Raw genomic sequence first — 24407 nt, 5'->3', positions numbered from 1 at the left:
GACAGACACATTACCTGGACACTTGTTTATTGTAGTTGGCTGTCATCTAGTTTTTCAGTCAGGAATAACCTAAACGTTTTTACTGTGTGTGTGTGTGTGTGTGTGTGTGTGTGTGTGTGTGTGTGTGTGTGTGTGTGTGTGTGTGTGTGTGTGTGTGTGTGTGTGTGTGTGTGTGTGTGTGTGTGTGTGTGTGTGTGTGTGTGTGTGTGTGTGTGTGTGTGTGTGGAAGCTGTTGAGGAAGCTGCTGCACAGTGTTGCTGACTAATTTACTTCATCACATGACGATGAGTTAAACTCTCAACCATCTGCAACAAGCACAACAACATCACACGCTCGAGGTCTGCTCCAGTCGAAATGAATCCATTCTAGTACTGAAAACACTGTTTCTGCTCCCCCCCCCCCCCCCTTGCTCCTCCCGTGTCATGCCTCTTCCCCCACCCCCACCTCCTCCATCCAGATGTGGAGCAGATGGCCATCGACTGGCTTACCGGAAACTTCTACTTTGTGGATGACGTGGACGACAGGATCTTCGTGTGTGACAAGGACGGGCAGACATGTGTCACCCTCCTGGACCAGGAGCTGTACAACCCTAAAGGCATCGCCCTGGACCCCACCATGGGGTTAGTTTAAAAAGCACACTTATTGACACACAAACACACACACACACACTGAATGCATAAAGATCCAAGTCCTTCGTGCAAACTAATGTTTCACAAGTGAAGTCAGACTCCTGTCGTCTGTCATTGTTACCCAACTTTGGAATTGGAATAGGAGGCGGGGGGGTGGGGGCTGAATGGAGGTCCATGGGGCCAGAGTGTAAACATTTTTTTGGCTCCTTTGTTTATTGTGTGTGTGTGTGTGTGTGTGTGTGTGTGTGTGTGTGTGTGTGTGTGTGTGTGTGTGTGTGTGTGTGTGTGTGTGTGTGTGTGTGTGTGTGTGTGTGTGTGTGTGTGTGTGTGTGTGTGTGTGTGTGTGTGTTCGAAAGGCTGTGTTTGGAAAGAAAGGGAAAAAAAAAACCTGACTGCTCCAATGTGAGAACGTGTGCTCACATTTGCTTTGAGCTACATGAATCCTTTTCATTCCAGGCAATTTTTCTCTGCTGTAATTGGTTCTTCCAGTAACAAGGTCAGAGGGATTCGACGTGGCTGTTTTTTGTATATAATTTTTTTTTTTTTGTCGTACTCTGCAGTTTCATTACAGGGAGAGAGAAACGGCAATGATAACACCATGACAGCGAAAATCATCTTTTGTAGTTCTGTTAAATTAGTGAACACAAACCCTTCACACAATGACACTTCTGTGTTCACCGTAAGTTAAACAAAGACAAAGAGGAGGATTGTTATATTTCTGTTTGGCTTCCTCTCCTGGTTACTGGGATAGTGATGAGACTGTTGTTTCCAAGCTTTATAGCCAATTATAAAAAGATGTAGTAATATATATACTGTGAGCATGATATGCTATTTGCAGGTTCACAGAGGAACTGTGTTTTTTTCAGAATGTTGCTCGTCTATAAATATTAAACTGCAAATATTCATCGTGTGATTTTCGGCCCTGAAAATGCTATTAGTATCTGAGACCTCAGATATCTATTGTACACCTCAGGTATCTATTTGTAATGCTTTTACTCAAAATCCTGCACCCAAATAACCATTGCTTGTTCTTAGATTTGCTCTGCTTGTGCTCAAACTGTACACTTGCACTCAGAGATCTTGTCGCTTGGACAGATTTCCTGCACTCCTGCTTTGACTCTCCTCCTTATGCGTATAGAGGCAGCTGAGTAATGCTCATGAATTTCTCATCTGCTTTTGAATAAAGATCGGGGGGGGGGGGGACATAACAACCCAAACCTAAAGAAATTATCCGTACTTCTTGAAAGAAATTGCATTAATCTTACTTGCTGTCAGGCGCCAGAGATTTTTCTCACCTTTCTCCTTTTGCTTGCTGAAAAGCTAAATTAAAATGATCTCCTTGTGTCAGGGTGGTCATTCAGCTGTAACAAAAGGATCAAACTATCCATCATGGCTCAGGTCTGATCACTTTGTCTCCTCAGGAAGGTGTTCTTCACCGACTACGGTCAGATCCCGAAGGTGGAGCGCTGCGACATGGACGGTCAGAACCGCACCAAGCTGGTGGACAGTAAGATCGTGTTCCCGCACGGCATCACGCTGGACCTGGTCAGCAGGCTCGTGTACTGGGCCGATGCCTATCTGGACTACATCGAGGTGGTGGACTACGAAGGCAAGAACCGACACACCATCATCCAAGGCCTACTGGTGAGAACGCAGCTGTACTGCACACCCGCCACACTCCAACAATTCACCTTCCATCAGCCGGGAGATAATCTGGCTTTAATTTACGGCCCTTCTGTCTGCGCTTCATAATGCTCTGAAGCACAGTCTGTTGGGCTGTAAAGTTCCCTATATATCTATAACGCACCTTATGTTTCTCCTGTGAGCTGCTGTTATGTGCTCTTGGCCGGTGAGTTACGAGCGGGGGGGAAGATGCTCGACATTTGGTTTTTCATTGAAGCTGCTGATGAATAGTGTCTAATAACGAGGCTGTTAATGTTGCGCTGCTGCTGAAGCACAGTGGCTCTTAAACCTATTACTGTGATCTGTGGAGAAGTAATGGCTTCTATTTACTCACCGAGCCTAAGGACACACACACAAACCAATATCTCCACAGCTCAGTGTGTGTGTGTGTGTGTGTGTGTGTGTGTGTGTGTGTGTGTGTGTGTGTGTGTGTGTGTGTGTGTGTGTGTGTGTGTGTGTGTGTGTGTGTGTGTGTGTGTGTGTGTGTGTGTGTGTGTGTGTGTGTGTGTGTGTGTGTGTGTGTGTGTGTGTGTCCACCTGTAATAGGGCATCAGTAAGGCCTTCAGGCAGAGGTTATAAAGCAGGGTGGTTATTGATGATGCTGCTTTTCGGGCTGGTTTATCTGCAGCATTTGTCTCTCCTTCTAACTGGTCTCTTTAAGCTGCAGGGGAAACTTAGAGTTTGACTTTTTTAAAGTCAAATGGAGATTCAGGCGTTGTTTGATTTTTCTCAGGTTTTTGACTTAACCATAACCTTTATTATAAATAATTAGGGCCGGAAAATTAAAACAGAAAATCTGTAATTATCGTGTGTCAATGTTCATCAGTATCAATAACAAAGGTTCAATATACATTAATATAAGCCTTCTCCATTCTACACAGTGAGGAGGTTTAACACATAATTGTGTTTGTCGTTCTCTGTCCATTTAGAAAAGTTTAAAACCAGAAGCAAAATCAGTGACTCTAAAGAAGTAATAATTTGACATTGATCATGATAATTATCGATATCGACTGATATGAAAACTGTTTGGCCCTACAAACAAGGAGAAGCCAACTACAACCAAATATCACTTTAATTGAGTAAACAAACAATAAATGCACATCTTTTCTTAATAATTTTGTTCTGTAAAAGATTTCAAATGAGCAGACATAAATGCAGATGGTATGTTTTTGAATGGCTCATGTCGGTCAATTTTATTTAGCCAATCAATAAATCACCCAGGCTCCAATCTATAGCTTTTTTCTCATGGCTCACGTTGGTCTGGTTTGTCTCGGTTAAATCTGTGAGCAAAGGTGACACAGAGCAATATCATGTTTCCTCACACCCTCATTCTAATTGACGGTGTCACCTCCACAGAGCTCTGCCCTCCAGCCTTTGTTAATAACTATGTATCTTATTGGCTGTGTGTGTCTCTACGACCCGCTGAGCTCCTTACAGCCTGCTGTGACAGATCGGAGTCCTGCCTCGGGCTCTGGAGACACCGAGTCAGATCAGACAGCCCTCGTCCTCCTGATTGTCTTTTCAGATGATGTTCGTGTCTATTGTGAAATCTCTGGACGCTTTGTCGCTTTACAAAACCACTTTATACTTGTGTCACGCAACACACCAGTTTCTGAGCGAGTGGCTTTTGAAATTGTATATCAAGACATTTCCAGAAGAGTTACGGTAAACAGTTTAAACACGTTTCCACATCAGTGCCCATGGTTTATTTAAATGCAGGTTACCATGGCAACAGTACGTCTTCATACAGCAGAGTCTCTCGTCTCCTGATATAGAACATAAACAACTCGGCTAAATGTTGCTTCACGTTGTTTTTGAGTTTTGTCTAAATGGTTTTGGTTATTTTCATATATCAGGACACATTTGTCTGTGTTACTGTTTACACACATATTAACACATAACATCAGACAAGAAACTGTATGAAGATGCTGCAGGAGAGTTCAACACTGAAAAACGCAGTGAGAAGACATGTGCACAACTGAACTGAAGTGAAGATTTAATACACAGAGGCAGCACTGATGCGAACTCCGTCCCTATGGGAGCACATGAAACTTTAACTTCTAAGAGAATAAAGTACTTGTATATTTGTTTTTAGAGGCAGAACAGTCTTACCGCATACCGTGACCCAACTCTCATTTGTGGTTGGATTGTTACAAACTTAGATTAGTAATAATATGTCATAAAGACATCAATACTTTAGCCGCAAGAAAGACCACAGAGATGAACTGTGTTTTTGTGGAGCTTTCTTTAATCTCCCATTTTTCCTTTTCAGATCGAGCACCTCTACGGCCTGACTGTGTTTGAAAACTATCTGTACGCCACCAATTCAGACAATGCCAACATGCAGCCAAAGACCAGCGTGATCAGGGTCAATCGCTTCAACAGCACAGACTACCAAGTAGTGACCAGGGTGGACAAGGGAGGCGCGCTGCACGTCTACCACCAGAGACGTCAGCCTCCAGGTTGGCCACGCACACACACACAGAACCACACTTCAGTGTGTCACGCACAGCTAAATGATGTATTAATACTTGCCAACCTCTTGGTGTTCAGTGCGGAGCCATGCATGTGAGGTGGACCAGAATGGGAAGGCTGGAGGCTGCTCTGACATCTGTCTGCTGGGAAACGGCCACAAGACCCGAACCTGCCGCTGTCGCTCGGGATTCAGTCTGGGCAGCGATGGCAAGTCCTGTAAAAGTGAGTTGGACTTCTAATGTAATGTAAGATCAATGATTCAGTTCAGCAACTGCAAATCTACACATCTTCTTTCAAATCGTCTACAAAGAAAGTCCAGTCGTGTAAAGATTCTTTCCAACGTTCAAGCGTTGACTCCAAACCAGTGGTGCTGGTACTTAAGCTGCTGGTTCTGTTGTGGCCAGCTGGTACGTTGTTACACAGTGAGGAAGCTTAGGTCATTTGAAATTCATATACAAATTCATTCTGTCAGCCATATCACAAGGAAGAGGCATAAAGAGTTGGCTAATTATAATATAAAAGATTGAAACTGATTCCTAACCTAAAATATGAAATATGTCTCAGTATAATAATCGATAAATACATGAATAAAGCAAAGTAATGAATAAATGGTTGTTTATCTCTATGAGTATCAGCTAAATGAAGAGAGTTAAAATTAATAGATTAACAGTTTAAATAATTAAATTAAAGTAATGGATGAATGTTTATTAGCTAAATCAATATTATATGAACACCTGAAAACTAAGATGTGGTGAAAAGTAACCGATAAATGGTTGAAATAGCTAAATTAACATTAGAAGACAAACTGGAAATTAACCTAAAAGTAGAGAATACATTCTTTTTGCCTGTTATTTTAGAAGAAACACACTGAAAACATTATTTTGACACTATACATTTTCACATCCAGTTTAAATCGATTCAAACGCACATTTGGATCATGTTAGGGTTACTCAAGCTCATCTGATTGCTCTGTTGGGTTCGTCCTCATCGATTCAGCACATCCACAACGGATGTGGTCGTCTTCCTAGAGCAACTGTAAGTATAAACTTGGCAGCCACAGATATTCAGCTCCGTTGACCTAAAGCCGAGGGCAGCTGAGGTTTGTAAGAGGGATGCACTCCTCCCCTGAGCTGCAGACTGGAAAAGAGCTCTGAACAAAGTAGCTGAGCTGCACCATAACTTAGTCTGGCTCTCTAGCTCCCCACCGACCTCTGCGTAAAGCCGTCTTCCTGATTCAGCGTGTTCTGAGAAGTGTTCTAATATTCTATCAACCATTAATATCCTCATATTGATCCGCCGTCGGAGAAGAGACTGTCCTTGAAAATAACTCAGTTGATTTAACGAGAGGCGATCTTTACTCCTCTGCCTCTCCATTGAAAATGACTTCATTCTCATTTAGGGCTTCTGCTGAGCTTGTGTGTTGTCAAAGCTAAACACTTTATAATTAACAGACAATCAACCCCACAAATGCAGATCTAAGTTACTCTCTTTTTCTCTTATCCCCTTTTCCCATGTTTTCCCGTTTGGCCGCAGAACCCGAACACGAGCTCTTCCTGGTCTATGGTAAAGGTCGCCCGGGGGTCATCAGGGGCATGGACATGAACGCCAAGGTGCCGGACGAGTACATGATCCCCATAGAAAACCTGATGAACCCCCGAGCTCTGGACTTCCACTCGGAGAGCGAGTTCATTTACTTTGCCGACGCCACCAGCTTCATCATTGGACGACAGAAGATTGACGGGACGGAGAGAGACACTATCATGAAAGAAGGTTGGTGCAGAGACTTCATGATCATGTGACGGCAGAGAGCCAAGGCAGAAAACTGTGTGAAACCGATGACTCAGACTTTCCGCTCTTTGTTTGACACTGAATCTGCTCATGCACGGAGGGTTAAGTTAAGTTACAACTCGAGGAAATTTTTTTTTTACAGGTTTACAAGAGGAAACAAACAACCACAGGCTTTATAATTATTTTACAAGCTTAAACCCTCGTTAACAGAACCATATTTGCGTGTTTAATGTTAAGCACTACTTAGATCAAGAGTTTCATCACACCGCACTCATTTCCAGTGAAATAAAAGCTTGTTTTCAAAAGGTCATATATGCATCAATAGGCAGTGATCCAGTAAGAGATCAAGGCTTAAACCCAAAACTATGAAAAAAGGTGGTTTTGAGTTCTGCCTCTAGTGAGCGATGTTCATGTCTGTGCTGCAGAAACAGACTTCTCACTCACATTCCGTGTTTGTGTCTCAGGGATCCACACAGTCGAGGGCATCGCTGTGGACTGGATGGCCGACAACTTGTACTGGACGGACGACGGGCCCAAGAAAACCATCAGCGTGGCTCGGCTGGAAAAGGCTTCACAGACGCGCAAAACCCTCATCGAAGGAAAGATGACTCACCCTCGGGCCATCGCTGTCGATCCTCTCCACGGGTAAGTGCGACTAATAGATGGAGGCTGCGATGAAGTTTTGGTGTGTGTATTCGTCTTCCCCCCCTCAAAAAAAAAAGAGGATGAATATTATTAAACAACACTACACTGTCTTTGTAGAAGGAAAGTTGATAGAAAGGTGCAAGATTTAGGCAGCACTTTGAATTCTGGTGATGTTAAGAAGGTTAATGAAGGATGATGGTGTGTGTCTTTGATGGAGTGCGATATACAGTGAGGGTTGGCTGCGATGACATAGTCCTGCAGCTCTGTGGCCGGCCTCTCACCAAACTCATATCTCTCTTTACCCTCTTTCTGTCTCTGGTTCACTTATCTCTCCAGTCAGAGGTCTTCATTACTTGTATTACGTGCGATGACTGTCTCTCCCCAATAATTAATAATGTTTTTTATCTGCGTTTTTTTTACCCTGAAATGTAAAATCTCCCTCGTCCACATGTATCACTCGCTGTTTATTCAAACAGATGAGACATACTGCACATTAAATGGTAGATTTCCACAAGCTTATTAACAAGTAGGTATATCTCTGATATGACCTCCTTTCTCTCCGGAAAACACTGGCTCATAAACACACACTCTGTGGATTGCAAGCGACAGGGAGATGTGTGTCCGCACAATCCTCGAGGGAAAGACACTTGCCTGCACTAATGCCTGCTATCAATCAGGCTGAGAGAGGAAAGAGGCAGGAGGAGGCGGAGGGAGGACTCTGCAGAAAAGGAGAGGAAGAGACCGATGGAAAAGGAAACATGAAAAGTTAATTCTAATGCCAGTCATATTCCAGCACAGGGGAGGACGTGTGTAGTTTTGCTTAATGTGGCTTGTCAGAGCTGCAGTGCTCACAGGCTGAGCTGAGATTAGGTGAAGATTGACTCGTCTGGAAGTACCTGGTGACAAACACTGGTTCGGCCTGGGAAACTGAGAAACACAGCGGAGCCTCACTGGAAGCTCTGAGAAAAGGTTGATTGCTGTAGGGCAGCTTAGATTTGCCTCTGTTAATACCGGGTTTCTCCTTTTTTTGTTTTTTTTACTGTCTCACATGTGCACTCACCTCATCAGTCCCTCCGTTGCCTCCTCAGGTGGATGTACTGGACGGACTGGGAGGAGGACCCCAAGGAGAGCAAGCGAGGCAAAATCGAGCGGGCGTGGATGGACGGCTCCAACAGGCATGTGTTCCTGACCAGCAAGACGGTGCTGTGGCCCAACGGCCTGAGTCTGGACATCCCACAGGGCATCCTCTACTGGGTGGACGCCTTCTACGACCGCATCGAGATGGTCTATCTCAACAGCACGGAGCGCAAGGTCAGCCGTCCGCCATCGCTCAGAATCATTTTGCTGCAGTCGAGAGACGGAGCGGCTCGCTGGAGTCAGAGCGGGGAGTTATTCAGAGCAGCTGTGGATGAGCTTTGAAGCAGTGGAAGACTGTGGGTGGTCCGTCACAGTGTAGTCAGGATCTGAGGGCTTTTCTAACTACTGGTCACTCCTTGTGGCTACACTGATGATATTTTGTTTTTAAATGGCCCGTGTGTCGGATATATTTTGGTTTAATGGTGTTGATTCTAACATTTGATATTTAAAATCCAGAAACTAGAATGATATTAAATCTAAATATTTACTCTCATAGTCTAAATATCACTGAAAACTGTTATTTTAGGGCCTCATAGATTTATGATTTATTGCTCAGAGACTTGTTACTTTACTAAGTGCAATGTTGGTTTATACTATAGACTTTATATAAAAATGTACTACAGATCTACGCGTCCTGCTATTGTCCAGAACTGAAGCTGAAATATCTGGTACGAAAGCGCATTCGGAGCCAGAGTCATAGTAATGATTGGGTGATGGAGCCGCGTTAGTGACCAATCACAAGTCAGTCTCAGCTGTCAATCATGACATTCCACCCCGTTTTTAAAGCTTCAAATAACCTACACGGCAGCTCACCACCAGTGCTAGATGTGAAGTATAATTAACTTTCACATAAACTGATAGAAAACACAAACAAATGAATTCATATCACAGTTTGACATCTTCTTGTTTCCCTCACATCAAACCAGACGGTGTACGAAGGTCAGGAGCTGAACCACGCCTTCGGTCTGTGCCACTATAAACACTTCCTGTTCTGGAACGAGTACCGCAGCGGCAGCATATACAAGTTGGACACGACAACAGGCACCGCAACTCTGCTGCGCAACGAGCGACCGCCCATCTTTGAGATCCGCATGTACGATGCTCAGCAGCAGCAAGGTAACGGGCGACGGATCACACAGACAGTGGCCCTCTGCTCAACCAGTTATCCACGCGAGTTCAAACATCAGGAAAAAAACGATTGTGTACATTCATGTGTGTTCATCCACAGGCTCTAATGCGTGTCGGGTGTACAACGGAGGCTGCAGCAGTCTGTGTTTGGCCATACCAGAGGGAAGACAGTGTGCCTGTGCAGAGGATCAGATATTAGACCCAGCCGACAACACCAGCTGCAAAGGTACAAACAGGAACGCATTGTGGGTGGATGTGTTTGAAATGCAATTTATTTAGCAGAGCATCTGCCCTTAGAGCTAGTTCACAAAGTGCTTCAGATAAATAAAAAAAAAACATAGAGTTAATAAACAAATGATATATTATTTATACATATACATAATGTATTATAAAGTGATTAAACTTGCAACGAAACAGCACTAGAAACCCACAGTCTCATAGTCTACAATGCACAAGGTGAGAGAAAGGCCAATATGAATAAATGTTATTTTCAGTGTGCCGGACTGAAGGCTTTTTTCCATGAAGGTACATTTACATGGTTTTATTTCCAGTATGGTGGAGAAGATGAGTCATGCTGTGTGACAGTGACTGTGTGAACACACCAGAGGAGGCCACAATAACAGCAGCATAATGTTACTTAGTCTGTGTGAGGTCCAGAGTATTAACGCTGTTCTTGTTATGTTGCCTAACCCCACTTAAGTCAAAGACAGGATGATCTAAAGATATAATAGCAATACAATACAATATATATGTGTTCCCATGGAAAAGAGCAGTTCCCATTTTCCTTTTGCAGCGTCTTGAAATCAAAGACTGTGACCTGCCTCTCTGTGACCTGGTTTTCACATTGTGTTTATTCCTCCACTTCTCCCTCCACAGCCAACCCGTCCTACGAGCCCCCTCCTCAGTGCCAGGCTGGAGAGTTTGCCTGCAAGAACAACCGCTGCATCCAGGAGCGCTGGAAGTGTGACGGAGACAATGACTGTTTGGACAACAGCGACGAGGCTCCTGAGCTGTGCCGTGAGTCTCATATACACACACACTCACACACACACACACACACACACACACACAAATCCCACCAAGCCAAGGAGGAAAACTAATTCGAGCCTAACCCAAACCTGACAGGCATTCTGTTTGTTGGGTCTGAACCAACCTGAGTCCAATGTTTTTCCAGATTTCTGGCATGTGCAACATAACAAATCACGCAGAATATCATTTTGAGTTTTTTTCCAAAACCGGCCCGACCCATCTGGACCTGATCTGACTGGTTAGTCTGGGTGTCCAGACTCTAAAGCCCCTTTTCCACTGGTCAAAAACCCAATAACATCTGGTTTCTTTCTGAAAAAGTGATAGATCCAATCAAATCTCCGTCCTGGGTTAAATGACTGAATTATTTGTTCAGGCTCCGATACGTTGTGATGGAAATGAGACACACAGGTGAAGATGCTAATTCTTCAAGGGAGCGAGGTTAAAGAGCGGAAAGCAAGACAAACTACCCTCTGGCAATGGTAAAGCCTTTTTTTGTTAAGTTTAGTGGATAAACCAGCAGATTTTGATGTCAAAGAGGTTTTCACACCCACACATATAAAGTGAACTTACCTACAACATCAAGATGCAGAAATCTGAGAGCAGAAGCTTCTCGAGGGCACAGTAGCAGCCTGGCTGCGAGGAGAAGGACTCTGAGTGCAGACATATTATAATAATAACTTTATTTGAATAGCACTTATCTAAACAAGGTTAAAAAGTGCTTCACACAGAAGTCCATAATATAAATGAAGAATTGATTGTAATAAAATGTATTCTGTCAGCCAAATCATGACATAATAAGGTCGAGACCTTAAGTTTGTAGAGAAATCCAAACAGTTCCCTGAAACAGATTTGAGCTGGAGCAGAGTGGATTTGACACGCTAACAGAAACTACCTGAGAGCGAGGGCATGGATTTTAGGAGACACATTTCAAAATCTGAATGTGAAATGAAGAAATAATGCTCTCAAAATGAAAGAGCACGCCCTTGAATAAAGAAAGGAAAGAAACTCCAAACTTCTGTTGGTACCGAGTCAAATGACCTCTGGCAGTCTGAGTTTGACAGTCTGGTGACGCCAACAATGAAATGAGAGAGCGGCCTCTGAATCCTGTGTGTGTGTGTGTGTGTGTGTTTATATGCTCAAATTGTGTGTGTATGCGAGTACACAGTGAGGGAGTTTTGTGTGCGAGGAGGAATGTGGCTGTGTCTGTGAATCTGGAAAGTCTGTCTGTGGTCAAAGCACAGACACGTTCCCATTCCTGACACAAACAGAAATCCAGTCCAACGCGGCTAGGATGTCTGCCGCAGCGTCACGACTCTCCACTCCTTCACCTTTCTATCCTTTACCGCCCTCACATGGCTTCTCCTCTCCCCTCCGTTCCCCCTATCGACATCTAATTTGTTCACCCTTCTTCTCTTCCAGACCAGCACACTTGCCCCACGGACAGATTTAAGTGCAAGAACAACCGCTGCATCCCTCTGCGCTGGCTGTGCGACGGCGACAATGACTGTGGGAACGACGAGGACGAGTCTAACACCACCTGCTCGGGTGCGCAAACACAAACACCCCCATACTAGAATCTGACCGTTCATTTTATTCACATGTGACGTGAGTGTCGTCTTTGATTTTAGCTCGGACCTGCCCGCCCAATCAGTACTCGTGTGCCAGTGGGCGCTGCATCCCTCTTTCGTGGACGTGTGACCTTGATGATGACTGTGGCGATCGGTCGGATGAACCCGCCTCCTGTGGTTGGTCAACTTCTCCTCCCGATTTACAGTAGCCTTAGGGAAGAAGTGGAAAGTAGCAAAATAACAATTGTGGGAAGTAGGATTGCAAAATTCCGAGAATATTCAAAGTGGGAAACTTTCAATGGGGATAAACGGGAATTAACAGGAATTAATGGGGAAATAATGGAAATTGTGTGGGTATTTTATACTAACTGTTTTTACCTTGTCATATACAGACATAAATATAGACATTTTGTTTTGTCATAGGCTGATTTTAGGCCTGAGGAAACTTTGGGCAATTTATGCTTCTGTATCTTTGTGTCATTCTCAACATAGGTCTTTGCATCCTATTTGCAAATGTACACAGCCTTTCCTCTACATTGGCTGGGGTGAAATGTCTCCACACATGAGATAGTGCACGTGGAAGTGTTCTGTAGAATAAGATGAGAAAAAAAGCTTGAAAAAAAAACACCAATGCAATGCCAGAGATATAAATAGTAGGCCAAACAATTGGAATCGTCTTTAAAAGTATTTACAATTGATGGATAAATGAATAGAAAGAGGCTAGATGGACAGATGAACAATCATCAATCAGCATGCTAATATATTTCCCCCAGTAATATCATCGAAACTCACCTGACTAGTCCTGCACACAGCAGGCCTCAATAGCCGTGCTGTAGTGTGCAGGATGCTGGGAATTATCTGTGCATGTGATGGAGAAATGCACAGTGCAGGGTTGAAATTCCATGTGCTGCGTGTGTTGAATTCAATACATCTTTAAAATAGAGTTTTGAATGATGTTTTTATTGCGCAGCGTTTAATTTGCGAATATTTTTTTTCTTCAAAATCCCCATAATTCCCGAGCTCAATATTCCCATGGAAAGTTTCCGGAAATTTACCGGAAATTGTCCGCCCCTTTGCAACCTTAGTGGGAAGTAACAATATACAAATACTTAGTTACATTATACGACAATATCTAGACGTAAAACTGCACTGGTTTTCTAGTTTGGACAAGTATCTGTTCTTCTGCTTGAGTACAGAATGTGTGTACTTTGTACTCTGCTGTAGGATGATTTATGACCTTTGACATTGTCAGATTTTAGGAGACATAAGCAGCAACATGTCTGACCTCTCGTTCTGTCCACAGCCTACCCCACGTGTTTCCCCCTCACCCAGTTCACCTGCAACAACGGACGCTGCATCAACATTAACTGGCGCTGTGATAATGGTCAGTGCCTGCTCTTCATTTGATTCTTCATCAGTCTCCCCTCGCTTCCCCGTGTCACCATGTTCTCTGCATGTTTTGCCACCAGCCTCATATTGGCACACACTCCTCTTTTATTGTCACCCTGTATGTTGGTGTGTGTTCAGCTTTTCTCTCCTACCCCTGTTGTTGCTGTTGTTGTAGCTGATGCTCCTGCTATTGTTGTTGTTGCTGTTGTTGTTGTTGTTGTTCTGTGTTTGCTGGTTTTGTTCCGTGTTGTGCCCGTCGCCCACTCTGCTGTCTTCCGTTGATTCTGTCTTTCAGAAAAGGATTGTGGTGACGGCTCTGATGAGTTGCATTGTCCAAACCTGCCCGGTTAGTGCATAGATCAACATGCACCAAAACGGCCATGACGCTAGAGCCTATAGCTCTTTAGGAGTTGAACCAGTGAGAGATCAGTGCTGCTTCCCTGCTAGTTGAACGAGGCCACACGCTGAGGCCAAAACCGCTGCAATTCATTTATTTAGTCTGCTGCACACAGGTCTGAAGCTAAATGAAAAGCATAACTCAGTCGGCTAAATACACAGAAACCTCTAATTGAATTTGCTTTGTTGGCAATTAAATTATTGAAACCTGATTTAATTCAGAGTAGATTTAATTCGACGCAAGTTTAATGATCATAGGAGTTTATCAACAGAACATAGATTTATTTCATTAATAGCTTAATGAACTACTGCAAGATTTCATATGGATAGAAAGTTATGTGTTAGTTTGCCCTTTAACATTTGAACCTTAAACTGCTTGTGAAGCTCTGCTGCCAGGCTTAATGTATCAGCTGGGTACATTCCCTCATGGTGCATGGTGTGATCTATGCAGTTTCTGTCATTATCTGAACTCTCATCTCTCACATTCTATTTCATTTGTATTTCATAGCCACTGTCACTATGTTAATTGTGAAAAAAGTAATTACTTTCCTGCAAATTGATATATACACTATTTGTTTCCCTCTGAGGCAGTGGTGTAATGTGAGAGCGTGGGTGTTGTTTGACTGTGTTTGTTTTTCAGATAATGACTGTGGGGACAACAGTGATGAGGCAGGCTGTAGTCACTCCTGCTCCAGCGCTCAGTTCAAGTGCAACAGCGGCCGCTGCATACCGGATTACTGGACCTGTGACGGAGACAATGACTGCGGGGACTACAGCGACGAGACGCATGCAAACTGCACCAATCAGGGTCAGTGTCTTAACCTGCACCGTCAGGTGGTGTCTGCTCCATTCACAGTGAGGGAACTCTTCACTGCAGCAGATGACTGTATGAAAGAAATGTTTCTAAGGATCCAGATAAATTCTGAAAAACTATTGAAGCCTCTGCGCCAGTGGCAGCCAGAGGCTTGATGTTTGAAGGTTGTCCATCCGTCCGTCCCATTCTTATGAACCCAATACGTCGAGAGCGACTTGTGAGATTTTCTTCAAATTTGACACAAATGTTTAGTTGGACTCAGAGATGTGAAATGAGTTCTCTAGAAACCCTCCAGGGAATGTTTTCACTTCGACTCACAGATTGACTGATGAGATTTTACTGGTCAAAGGTCATGGTGACCTCATTAATCTGGGGAACAAACTGTATGTTGACTTAACTGCAGTGATCTGCAAACCAGTGTGGTCGTTTTAGTTTAAATTTGCTCAACAATTTCATTATAAAACGACAGGATGTTTCATACCTTTCTATATAAAGATGAAGGGAGATAGTTTATCTAATAAATCTTGTTACTTAAGTCTGTTTGCTTTAACAGGTTCATTTTTTTTTGCCCTCACTTGCTTGGTAGACTGGTCTCACCTGGATTTTGACTTCCTGTCCTTTTTCATGCTGCACTCTGGCAGGATTTGGCCATAACCTGTTATTGTGACGACCGAAGCCATTCAAAATGTAGTGATCGTAACACTCGAGCTGTTATGGAAAAGACTTGTTTCAACAGCAGTTATTTGAGGCCAGATTACAGTCTACATTGATTTCATTCAGATCTGAACCTGAATAATCTGTATATAGGCCATAGTTATGAGCTGCTGCAGCTGATAGGACGGTTGATACTCGGCTTCAACGCACTGATAATGTATGATAATGCATTTCTCCTGATCTCACACTTGGATATGAAAAAGCCAGAAGAGGCTGCACATGGTGCATTACACACTCTGGGCCCCCATCACCAAGAATAACTCTGAGTAGCTAGTCATTAATAAAAGCTAAAGTCTCTACACTGCCATTTACTCCATGATTTACGCTTGGCACTAAAATCATAGCTTGTGTTTACATTTCAGTCAGCAGGTGTAACCGGTCCCTTGTGCCTATTAGTCACACTGGCACCAGTCTAATGGTAACACAGCTGACACTTCATGCTAGTCATTTAAAGTGACTGATCTCATAACAACACCTGATATTTTGTTGATCTAGTAGTAATTATCCTTCTATTAACAGTTAACAAACAGGAGGAGTGATTCACTGTCAGCTCTGGGTTTTTAACTAAATCACTGACCTTGAATCTGCTGATGAGAGGTGTTGCAACACAGTCCCTTTTTTTTATAAATATATATTAAAAAACCATCTCTGCCTAAGGCTTTGTGTGCTGAATCAGTTGATGAGGGCTGTGACTGAAGAGAATCTGGTTTTTGAGTCTCATAATGATTTTCTGTTCACAGCCACACGTCCTCCAGGTGGTTGTCATACCGACGAGTTTCAGTGTCGCATGGACAGCCTGTGCATCCCGCTGCGCTGGCGCTGCGACGGAGACACCGACTGCATGGACCTGAGCGACGAGAAGAACTGCGAGGGGGTCACGCACATGTGTGATCCAGCGGTCAAGTTTGGCTGCAGGGACTCTGGTGAGGAGGCCATACTCCGAGCTAAGTTCTGTGTGAGGTTCACAAAGTTTGTTTTTTAAAGTTGCCCTGCCTTCTGTCCATAGCACGCTGCATCAGCAAAGCCTGGGTGTGCGACGGCGACAGTGACTGTGAGGACAACTCGGACGAGGACAATTGTGAGGCGCTGGTGTGTAAGCTCTCTCATCATGTGTGCGCCAACGACTCCACCATCTGTCTGCCGTCGGAGAAACTTTGTGACGGCAAAGACGACTGTCCAGATGGCTCTGATGAGAAACTCTGTGGTAAGAGACACAGCAGTAGCCTGGCTGAGTAAAACAGATGGTGGCTGGTTTGATAACAGGTCTTTGTAGCTTCGCCATGCATCAGTCATCCTCTGATTTCCTCCGTGTTGCAGACCTGTGTTCACTGGACAATGGGGACTGCAGCCATAACTGCACAGTGGCCCCTGGCGAAGGTCTGATCTGCTCCTGTCCGCTCGGCATGGAGTTAGGCTCCGACAACAAGACCTGTCAGATCCAGAGTTTCTGCGCCAAACACCTGAAGTGCAGTCAACGCTGTGAACAGGACAAGTTCAGTGTGAAGTGCTCATGTTACGAAGGCTGGGAGCTGGAGCCTGACATGGAGAACTGCAAGAGCACAGGTGAGGAACAGTGGAGGAGGGGGGGGGGTATTGATTTAGCATACATATAATAGTATAGTTCTCTTAAAGCAGCTACTGGCCAATGAGGAAACATGGGTTTATGACTGTGCTCTTCACCCTGTCATTCTTCTAGCTGCTGCCTGCTAGGTGCAGATAACTCCTGTCTTATTTACACTGTGTTTTAATTACCCAGGATTAGAGCCTCTCTCAACACAGGCCCACTCTCACACACTGCACGGGAACATGGCTGCAGCGTTTTCCAGCAGAACTGCTCTGCAGTACTCTCAGTAACAATCATCAGTTTTGAACTCGTGGTTCTACATTTGAAGGTGGCCGCTGATCATTCCGCTTCTTTTTCCGCAGATCCTTTCAAGCCCTTCATCATCTTCTCAAACCGCCACGAGATCCGCCGCATCGATCTGAACAAGGGAGAGTTCAGCGTGTTGGTACCCGGCCTGAGAAACACCATCGCCCTCGACTTCCATCTCAGCGAAAACGCCCTCTACTGGACCGACGTGGTGGAGGATAAGATCTATCGTGGGAAGCTGTCGGAGAACGGCGGTGAGTGTTTGCGATGCTAATGTTGCATTCATGTGTATGTGTCTGCATGTGGTTGTTGTGTGTAACAGATAGTGATGGTTGCCAACAGGCTACTTATAGCAAGTGTGTGTTTTCATTGCTACAGACTCATCAGCAATAATCAGACTGATTAGCGACACACAGGAAAATCAAAGGGTTTGAAAAAGGCTGGAGGACGGTTCTTTAGTCTTTCAGCACACCATGCATTTACATTCTCTGAGGCCCATTCAGGAAATTCGCACCCCCTGCTCTGCCACTACTGCGTTTAGTTATGTTTCTGTTTATAACATTTACGTGTGCTGTCTCCCAAACATAGCGTCGAGTCATTTGATTAAAGCAGTTACACTTAGCGATGCAATGTTAGCTTTAAACCCGAATAACTTGATTGCATTTACATGATTTGTAAATGTTGAAGCCAAATGAATCAGTGCCTCACAGTGGAAACTGAAACGCTGCCATCAACAGATCCCAGTCCTGGAAGCTTTGATTCGTACATTTTATATTACATTAAATACTGTGAGGATTCATTAAGAAACTTAAAGTGGCCTGAAGGGATGTTTATTTTACTGAGGAGCTAAATGAAATGTGATAAGATCTGAGCTCTCCAGCAGGTTTACACAACGAGGGAAGATACTAAATCAACCAAGGGAGGGAGGAAGAGAGGAAGGAAGGATGGAATTGATAAAAATAAAGAAAGTAAATTGCAAAGAGACACAGACAGACAGAAAGAAAGACAGGCACTGCTCCGAAGGAAGGAAGGAGGGAGAGAATTACAAAAATACAGATAGGAATGTCAAAACGAGAAGAAAGAAAAGAAAGACAACATATAAAACAGAGGAAGATGTGTGATGGTCTCTCCTGTTTTATTCCTTCTCCTTCCTCTCAGCCCTCACTAGCTTCGATGTGGTCATCCAGTACGGACTGGCGACCCCCGAGGGTCTGGCTGTGGACTGGATCGCAGGAAACATTTACTGGGTGGAAAGTAACCTGGATCAGATAGAGGTGGCCAAGCTGGACGGCACCATGAGGACTACTCTGCTGGCCGGGGAGGTGGAGCACCCTCGAGCTATAGCCCTGGACCCCCGGGACGGGTAACCACCGCACTGCTCATTCTCTCTCCTGCTCTTATCAGACAACGCTCATTTACAGCATCTTAAAGGCACACACTCATTCTTGTACCTTAGTGGTTAGTTTGAATAACTCCATGTTGTGGCCTTGCAGGATCCTCTTCTGGACAGACTGGGACGCCAGCCTGCCACGGATTGAAGCTGCGTCCATGAGTGGAGAAGGCAGGAAGACCATCCATAAGGAGACCGGTAATGGAGGCTGGCCCAATGGACTCACTGTGGATTATCTAGAGCGCCGCATCCTCTGGATCGATGCCAGGTCACACAGGAGACACAGACATGAACATTATTAAAACAACCGAAAGGCAGTAGTAATGTCCAGAAATCTAACTGAAGATTGTGCTGTTTGTAGATCTGATGCCATTTATTCAGCCAAATATGACGGTTCGGGCCTCATAGAGGTTCTGAGGGGACACGAGTATCTGTCGCACCCCTTTGCCGTCACCATGTACGGGGGAGAGGTTTACTGGACGGACTGGAGGACCAACACACTGGCCAAGGCCAACAAGTGGACGGGGGGCAACGTCACAGTAGTGCAGAGAACCAACACGCAACCTTTTGACCTCCAGGTTTTCCATCCATCCCGACAGCCTCAGGGTGAGATGCACATGAAAACCCCTCACAGCCTTGCAAAAAACATCAAATCAATATGTATTTGATAGCCCATTTTATCTGTTGAATGTGTCACGACCATAAATGTCCCCTGAGTAGAGAACAAAGTGTCACGTCAGCTGCACATGCTCCCAGTTTGTCCCAGGCACTAACAATCTGTACAATATGAGACATCCTCCGCTCTTGACCCTCGACTGAGATGAGGAAAACCAACAAAAAAAACTTTCAACAGGGGTTAAAAAACAGGGAAACCTCAGGGAGAGTCACAAGTGAGGTATCTCTCCCGGGACGGACGGAACAATAGATGTCTTGTAGAATGTGTTCAAAAACACATGCTGAATGATTGTCTCATCTCCCCAGCTCCCAACCCGTGTGCAGCTAAAGATGGGAAGGATCCGTGCTCTCACCTCTGTCTCATCAACTACAACCAGACGTTCTCGTGCTCCTGCCCTCACCTCATGAAACTGGGCCCTGACAAGCGCACATGCTATGGTAAACGTGAACGCACACACTTCAATGTGTTGAAATGCTTAATTAAATGCGGCGACTGTAGACAACATACTTTGATTTCTCTCTGAGCCCTTTGAGCTTCTGGTCTGGGCGAGACTCTTTTGAATGCCATTGTAATCCCTGTCCTTGCAGAATTGTTTACTGTGCATGTTGTATATATGTGTGTTTTAATATGTTTGTGTGTGTGTGTGTGTGAAAGAGAGGATTAAACAATCCGGACTTTATTTTGCTTTGAGGTGCTATTGCTGTGACAACCTTGGTGCACATTGAAGTGTCTGTGTGTGAAAAGGGAGAGCGGCCCTGTTTGTCCAGCGTGTGAGTTTAGTATTCAGGGCAGCACTTTCTATTATCTTCAGGGGTAATGGAATGGAGAGCCCCATTCTGTCTGATGCAGGTATCGGCCACAAGCTTCCACATTGCCCACCTCCTCTGGTCCGGCCAATGCAACCTGACACTGTCATTACTCTCCCCGTCTCCCTTTCTTTTTCTCCCCCACTCTTCCTGTCTATCACTTAAGCTGCACTGAGTTAAATGTTGATAGGACTGTTGAGACCGATCCAGCTGTCATGTATCTGCACTGACTGAATGCCCCCCCGCTGTCCGGGCTGCAGCGTGGAGTTACCCAGCCGGACACACTCGGATTAACTGTTTGTGCAATTGGCAGGAATAATGTGCAGACGCACCCAACTGTGCTGCAACCACCAATACACAGCCCTGGTATCAGTGTGTACTCATGTATTTGACTCTTGACTTGAAGCTGCATTTAACTCTTGATTAAACACGTTTACTTCTGGATGGAGATTTACTGAAGGATGCAATGTCAATATCTCCCCCTCCCCCCCCCTCCCCCCCGCAGAGTCTCGTCAGTTCCTGCTCTACGCCCGGCAGATCGAGATCAGAGGAGTGGACATCGACAACCCGTACTACAACTACATCATCTCCTTCACTGTGCCAGACATCGACAACGTGACCGTGGTGGACTACGATGCTCTGGAGCACCGCATCTACTGGTCCGACGTCCGCACCCAGACCATCAAGAGAGCTTTCATTAACGGCACGGGAGTTGAGACTGTGGTCTCTGCTGGTACGGACGAGTCAACGCACACCATACTTATTGTTTTCAGTGCTTATAGATATAGCTTCGCCAACAAGGTTATGTTTTTGTATGTGTTTGTATTCATTTTCTTTTACATTTTTCAACCTTTTCATTGATTATTTAGAGAATCATTTATGGATCTTGATGGTTAAAAAAATCTGACATGTTTAGTGGACTGATATTTATGTGTGTGTGCAATGTGGTGCAGAGCCAAATGAAAGTCTAGAAACTAGTGATTTTAAACCTGGTTTCATGGGGGGACTGTTGGGCCTTGGCAGATGAATGCGTTTCATTATAATTGAAATGATATATTTTAAATAAAAGGCATAATGGATTCAAGCCGATTTCCCTTAGATTATATGTTCATACGTTGAAAAGACACCCTTCAATCCAGTAAATGGTTTTTAGAAAGTGCTCCTGCCAGTAGAGACTAAAAACAGAATTGATAATAAATTGAGTTTAAATAAATCCTTATATACACAAATCTATATTTGTATAGAAAAATTAAAATCAGTAAAGCCTTCTTCTGAACAGCAATTATCCAATTATAGCCCCTGCACTTAGCAAAGTGCTCATTAAGCCTTCGTCAGAATAATGCTGTGAAAAACAAAGAAATTGACGGATGGTGTCTTCATTGCTAAGACATGCAGCTTTAGCCTCCATCTTTCACCACCTGAAATTCATATTTGAAACCATTTTACATTATTCTTTTATGCAGCTCTTTTAAAAAAGTCACCTGAGGATGAAGTTTTTCAATCAAATTATCGAGTACATTTTTGTCTTTGTCCACCGCCGTTTGAAATCAAAGAACTACTGTTTCAGATATAACTTCGAATATTTGAGTATTAAATCGGCCACAGTTTTCCAGTAAGCTGATGTGCTTCAGTGAAAAGCTGAACATGCATAGCAACAGTGAAAAAAGAAGGGAGGGGCTCAGTGAAGGGATGAAAATGTCTTTTGCTGCAGTTCTTCTCCTTTTTCTCTCTGATTTATGAATTTGACCAAGAGGTCAAAGACCTTTTTAGATTTTTCTTTCAGATACATAACACGACTGAGAAGGCTGATTAATGACTGTGTGTTTTTCAGATCTGCCCAACGCCCACGGCCTGGCAGTGGACTGGGTGTCCAGGAACTTGTTCTGGACCAGCTACGACGCCAATAAGAGGCAGATCAACGTCGCCAGATTAGACGGCTCCTTTAAAAATGCTGTCATCCAAGGCCTGGACAAACCACACTGCCTGGTGCTGCATCCAATACTGGGGTGGGTCAAATGCACACACATGCATACACAGACACACACAAACACACACAGGTCTTCTCATTAGGACATTACATTGACTTCCATTCTTTGGTGGTGGCTGTGCCTTCGGAGGAAGAGCGGGTCGTCCACTTACCAGAGGGTCGGCAGTTCGATCTACATTTCAAATGCTGAAGTGTCCTTGGGCAAGTTACTGAGTTGCTCCTGCCTAACTGTGGCAGCGGGGAAATGTATGCCTATAGATGTACTGAATGTGTGTGTGAATGGGTGAATGACTGTAAAGTGCTTTGAGTGGGCATGAAGACTCAAAAAGCTCTATGTAAATACAGAGCATTTAACATTGTGAACCTCCTGAAGGACTCGGTCCTGTGGCTGCTCTGTGCTGCGTTCTCGTTTTGGTCACATGTGCTTGCCCCCGGTACCATTCACACTAAAAGGAGGTTTTGCATTGTTCTAGTACTCCACACGTGTGTACCTGATCTCATACTGGTCTGTAGCAGATCCAAGAGGACTGGCAAAGGCACAAAGTATGAATTTGTCCGAGGCAAACTCTTATTCCTAAACTACAATACCACCACTAACCATAAACAGGAGCTCAGAAATGAAGTCAGGACCAAGATTTGGTCCCCATAAGGTTCACTGGTCCTGACAAGCACAGTGTTTATACTTGAAAAAGCCCTAAAAGGTAACAAAAAAGAGCACACACACATGCACACACGCACACACTCACACACACTCCATTAAGCTGTGACACTTAGTCAAAATGAAGTTTTTGCTCTCAGACACCCTCCTGATTTCACCTTTAACCTACACACACACACACACACTGAAGAGTACTCACATACACAAACACACACACACAAACACACACAGTTGCACACACTGAGGCAGTGTCTGGCTGTCAGCCCCCCCCCCCCTGTTTGCAGTCAGCGACGACAGGCAGAGGCGTTTGGTATAAATGGTCCCTGACCTCTGACTGTTCTTCTCTCAGGAAGTCCTTCTAATTTTTCCTCCCCTGCTTCATCTTTCTCCTCAGTCTCTCTCTTCCTCCCTTTTGCTCCATTTCTAATTTTAAAGACAGCTCCTGTGCTCAGATAGTACCTATGAATTATTTAGAGCTGATGTGACTTTCTGTCGCTATTTCTGCTTTAATGTGTATCTTCCATCCTGTCCCCTCCTGCCTTGTTCAACAAATGTCCATTTTTTCCCCTTTCTGTCCTCCCTCTTGAAACCTCAGCTCCCCGGCCTGGCCTCGGCCTCTCTCCCCTCTTACCCGAGACACACACCATCTGCATCTGTATTTATAGACTTTGTTTTTTGTCCTGCTGGACTACCCTTGCCTTCGAGTATTTGAGGTGGATGAAGGAAGGATATTTTCTAAAGAATTGTTTTTGCCGTCTCGTGTTTTTTCGGTGTATTCCATCCTCTCTTTAAAAGACTTAGCCGACTTACGCAAAGGAATGTTTCTGATCTGAGCGTTGTTGGCATGGGGGAAAATGAGAAGCAGATGTTAGATCCATACGCTTGGGCTGTCCTCGCTTTCTGGCACTTACACACACACACAAACAGACACACACTGCCCAGAATATGCTCACAAGTGGGTGGGGGCAGAGGCAGTCGAAGAGAGCGAAGCCCAAACTTTAGTGTGTGTGTGTGCGTTTGTGTGTGCAACTGGTCTTCTTGTGTTAGTGTGAATGAGCTAAAATACGACAGTGTGGGAGTTTAATGATTCAAAAACTTTATTTAAAGGCATGTTAACAACCAAATGAAGGGTGTGGTGGATGTGGTGAGATTCAACAGGAAGTGGCTGATGAGGCCAGAGGATAGATACCCTTTAAACATAGACATGCACATTTTCTAAACACGCTCAGTCATATTGTCCTTCGTGTGTGTGTGTGTGTGTGTGTGTGTGTGTGTGTGTGTGTGTGTGTGTGTGTGTGTGTGTGTGTGTGTGTGTGTGTGTGTGTGTGTGTGTGTGTGTGTGTGTGTGTGTGTGTGTGTGTGTGTGTGTGTGAGGACTTTGACCAGTTTTAGGAGCAAAGACATTGAAGGCAAAAGGAAGGTGTTTATGTGAGAGTGTTTATGGTGTGGGAGAGTGAGGGAGGCAGTGATGGGACGATGAGTCAGAGACGACATGTTTCAGTGCCTGAGTTGAACTCAGAGACACACAAACACACACGCTCTGAATTAGGTTTTTAGTGGCCTTAAACTGATGAAGACGTCACTGCTTTTAATACTTAATGTATTGCAAATGTTGAAAACATTGA

At 44.4% G+C, this 24407-nt stretch overlaps 1 protein-coding gene across 1 annotated transcript in view; it reads left to right on the top strand.

Annotated features, from left to right (window-relative positions):
• Nucleotides 1–24407, top strand: part of LOC128462373 (low-density lipoprotein receptor-related protein 1-like) — a 92240-nt gene that overhangs the window by 47325 nt on the left and 20508 nt on the right. The window contains 25 exon segments of the mRNA XM_053410649.1: nucleotides 458–620; nucleotides 2051–2273; nucleotides 4585–4774; nucleotides 4866–5009; nucleotides 6321–6557; nucleotides 7040–7220; nucleotides 8309–8531; nucleotides 9284–9473; nucleotides 9586–9711; nucleotides 10362–10502; nucleotides 11934–12059; nucleotides 12143–12259; nucleotides 13386–13466; nucleotides 13767–13817; nucleotides 14508–14675; nucleotides 16136–16318; nucleotides 16402–16599; nucleotides 16713–16958; nucleotides 17322–17519; nucleotides 18424–18628; nucleotides 18759–18923; nucleotides 19017–19261; nucleotides 19637–19768; nucleotides 20643–20870; nucleotides 21969–22174. Of these exon segments, the coding sequence (XP_053266624.1) occupies nucleotides 458–620; nucleotides 2051–2273; nucleotides 4585–4774; nucleotides 4866–5009; nucleotides 6321–6557; nucleotides 7040–7220; nucleotides 8309–8531; nucleotides 9284–9473; nucleotides 9586–9711; nucleotides 10362–10502; nucleotides 11934–12059; nucleotides 12143–12259; nucleotides 13386–13466; nucleotides 13767–13817; nucleotides 14508–14675; nucleotides 16136–16318; nucleotides 16402–16599; nucleotides 16713–16958; nucleotides 17322–17519; nucleotides 18424–18628; nucleotides 18759–18923; nucleotides 19017–19261; nucleotides 19637–19768; nucleotides 20643–20870; nucleotides 21969–22174 (4367 nt within the window).

Source organism: Pleuronectes platessa, chromosome 2 (assembly GCF_947347685.1).
Source record: "Pleuronectes platessa chromosome 2, fPlePla1.1, whole genome shotgun sequence".
Lineage (NCBI taxonomy): Eukaryota > Metazoa > Chordata > Actinopteri > Pleuronectiformes > Pleuronectidae > Pleuronectes > Pleuronectes platessa.
The sequence above is the reverse complement of the archived record's forward strand: the minus strand, read 5'-3'. Positions and strand labels throughout refer to the sequence as shown.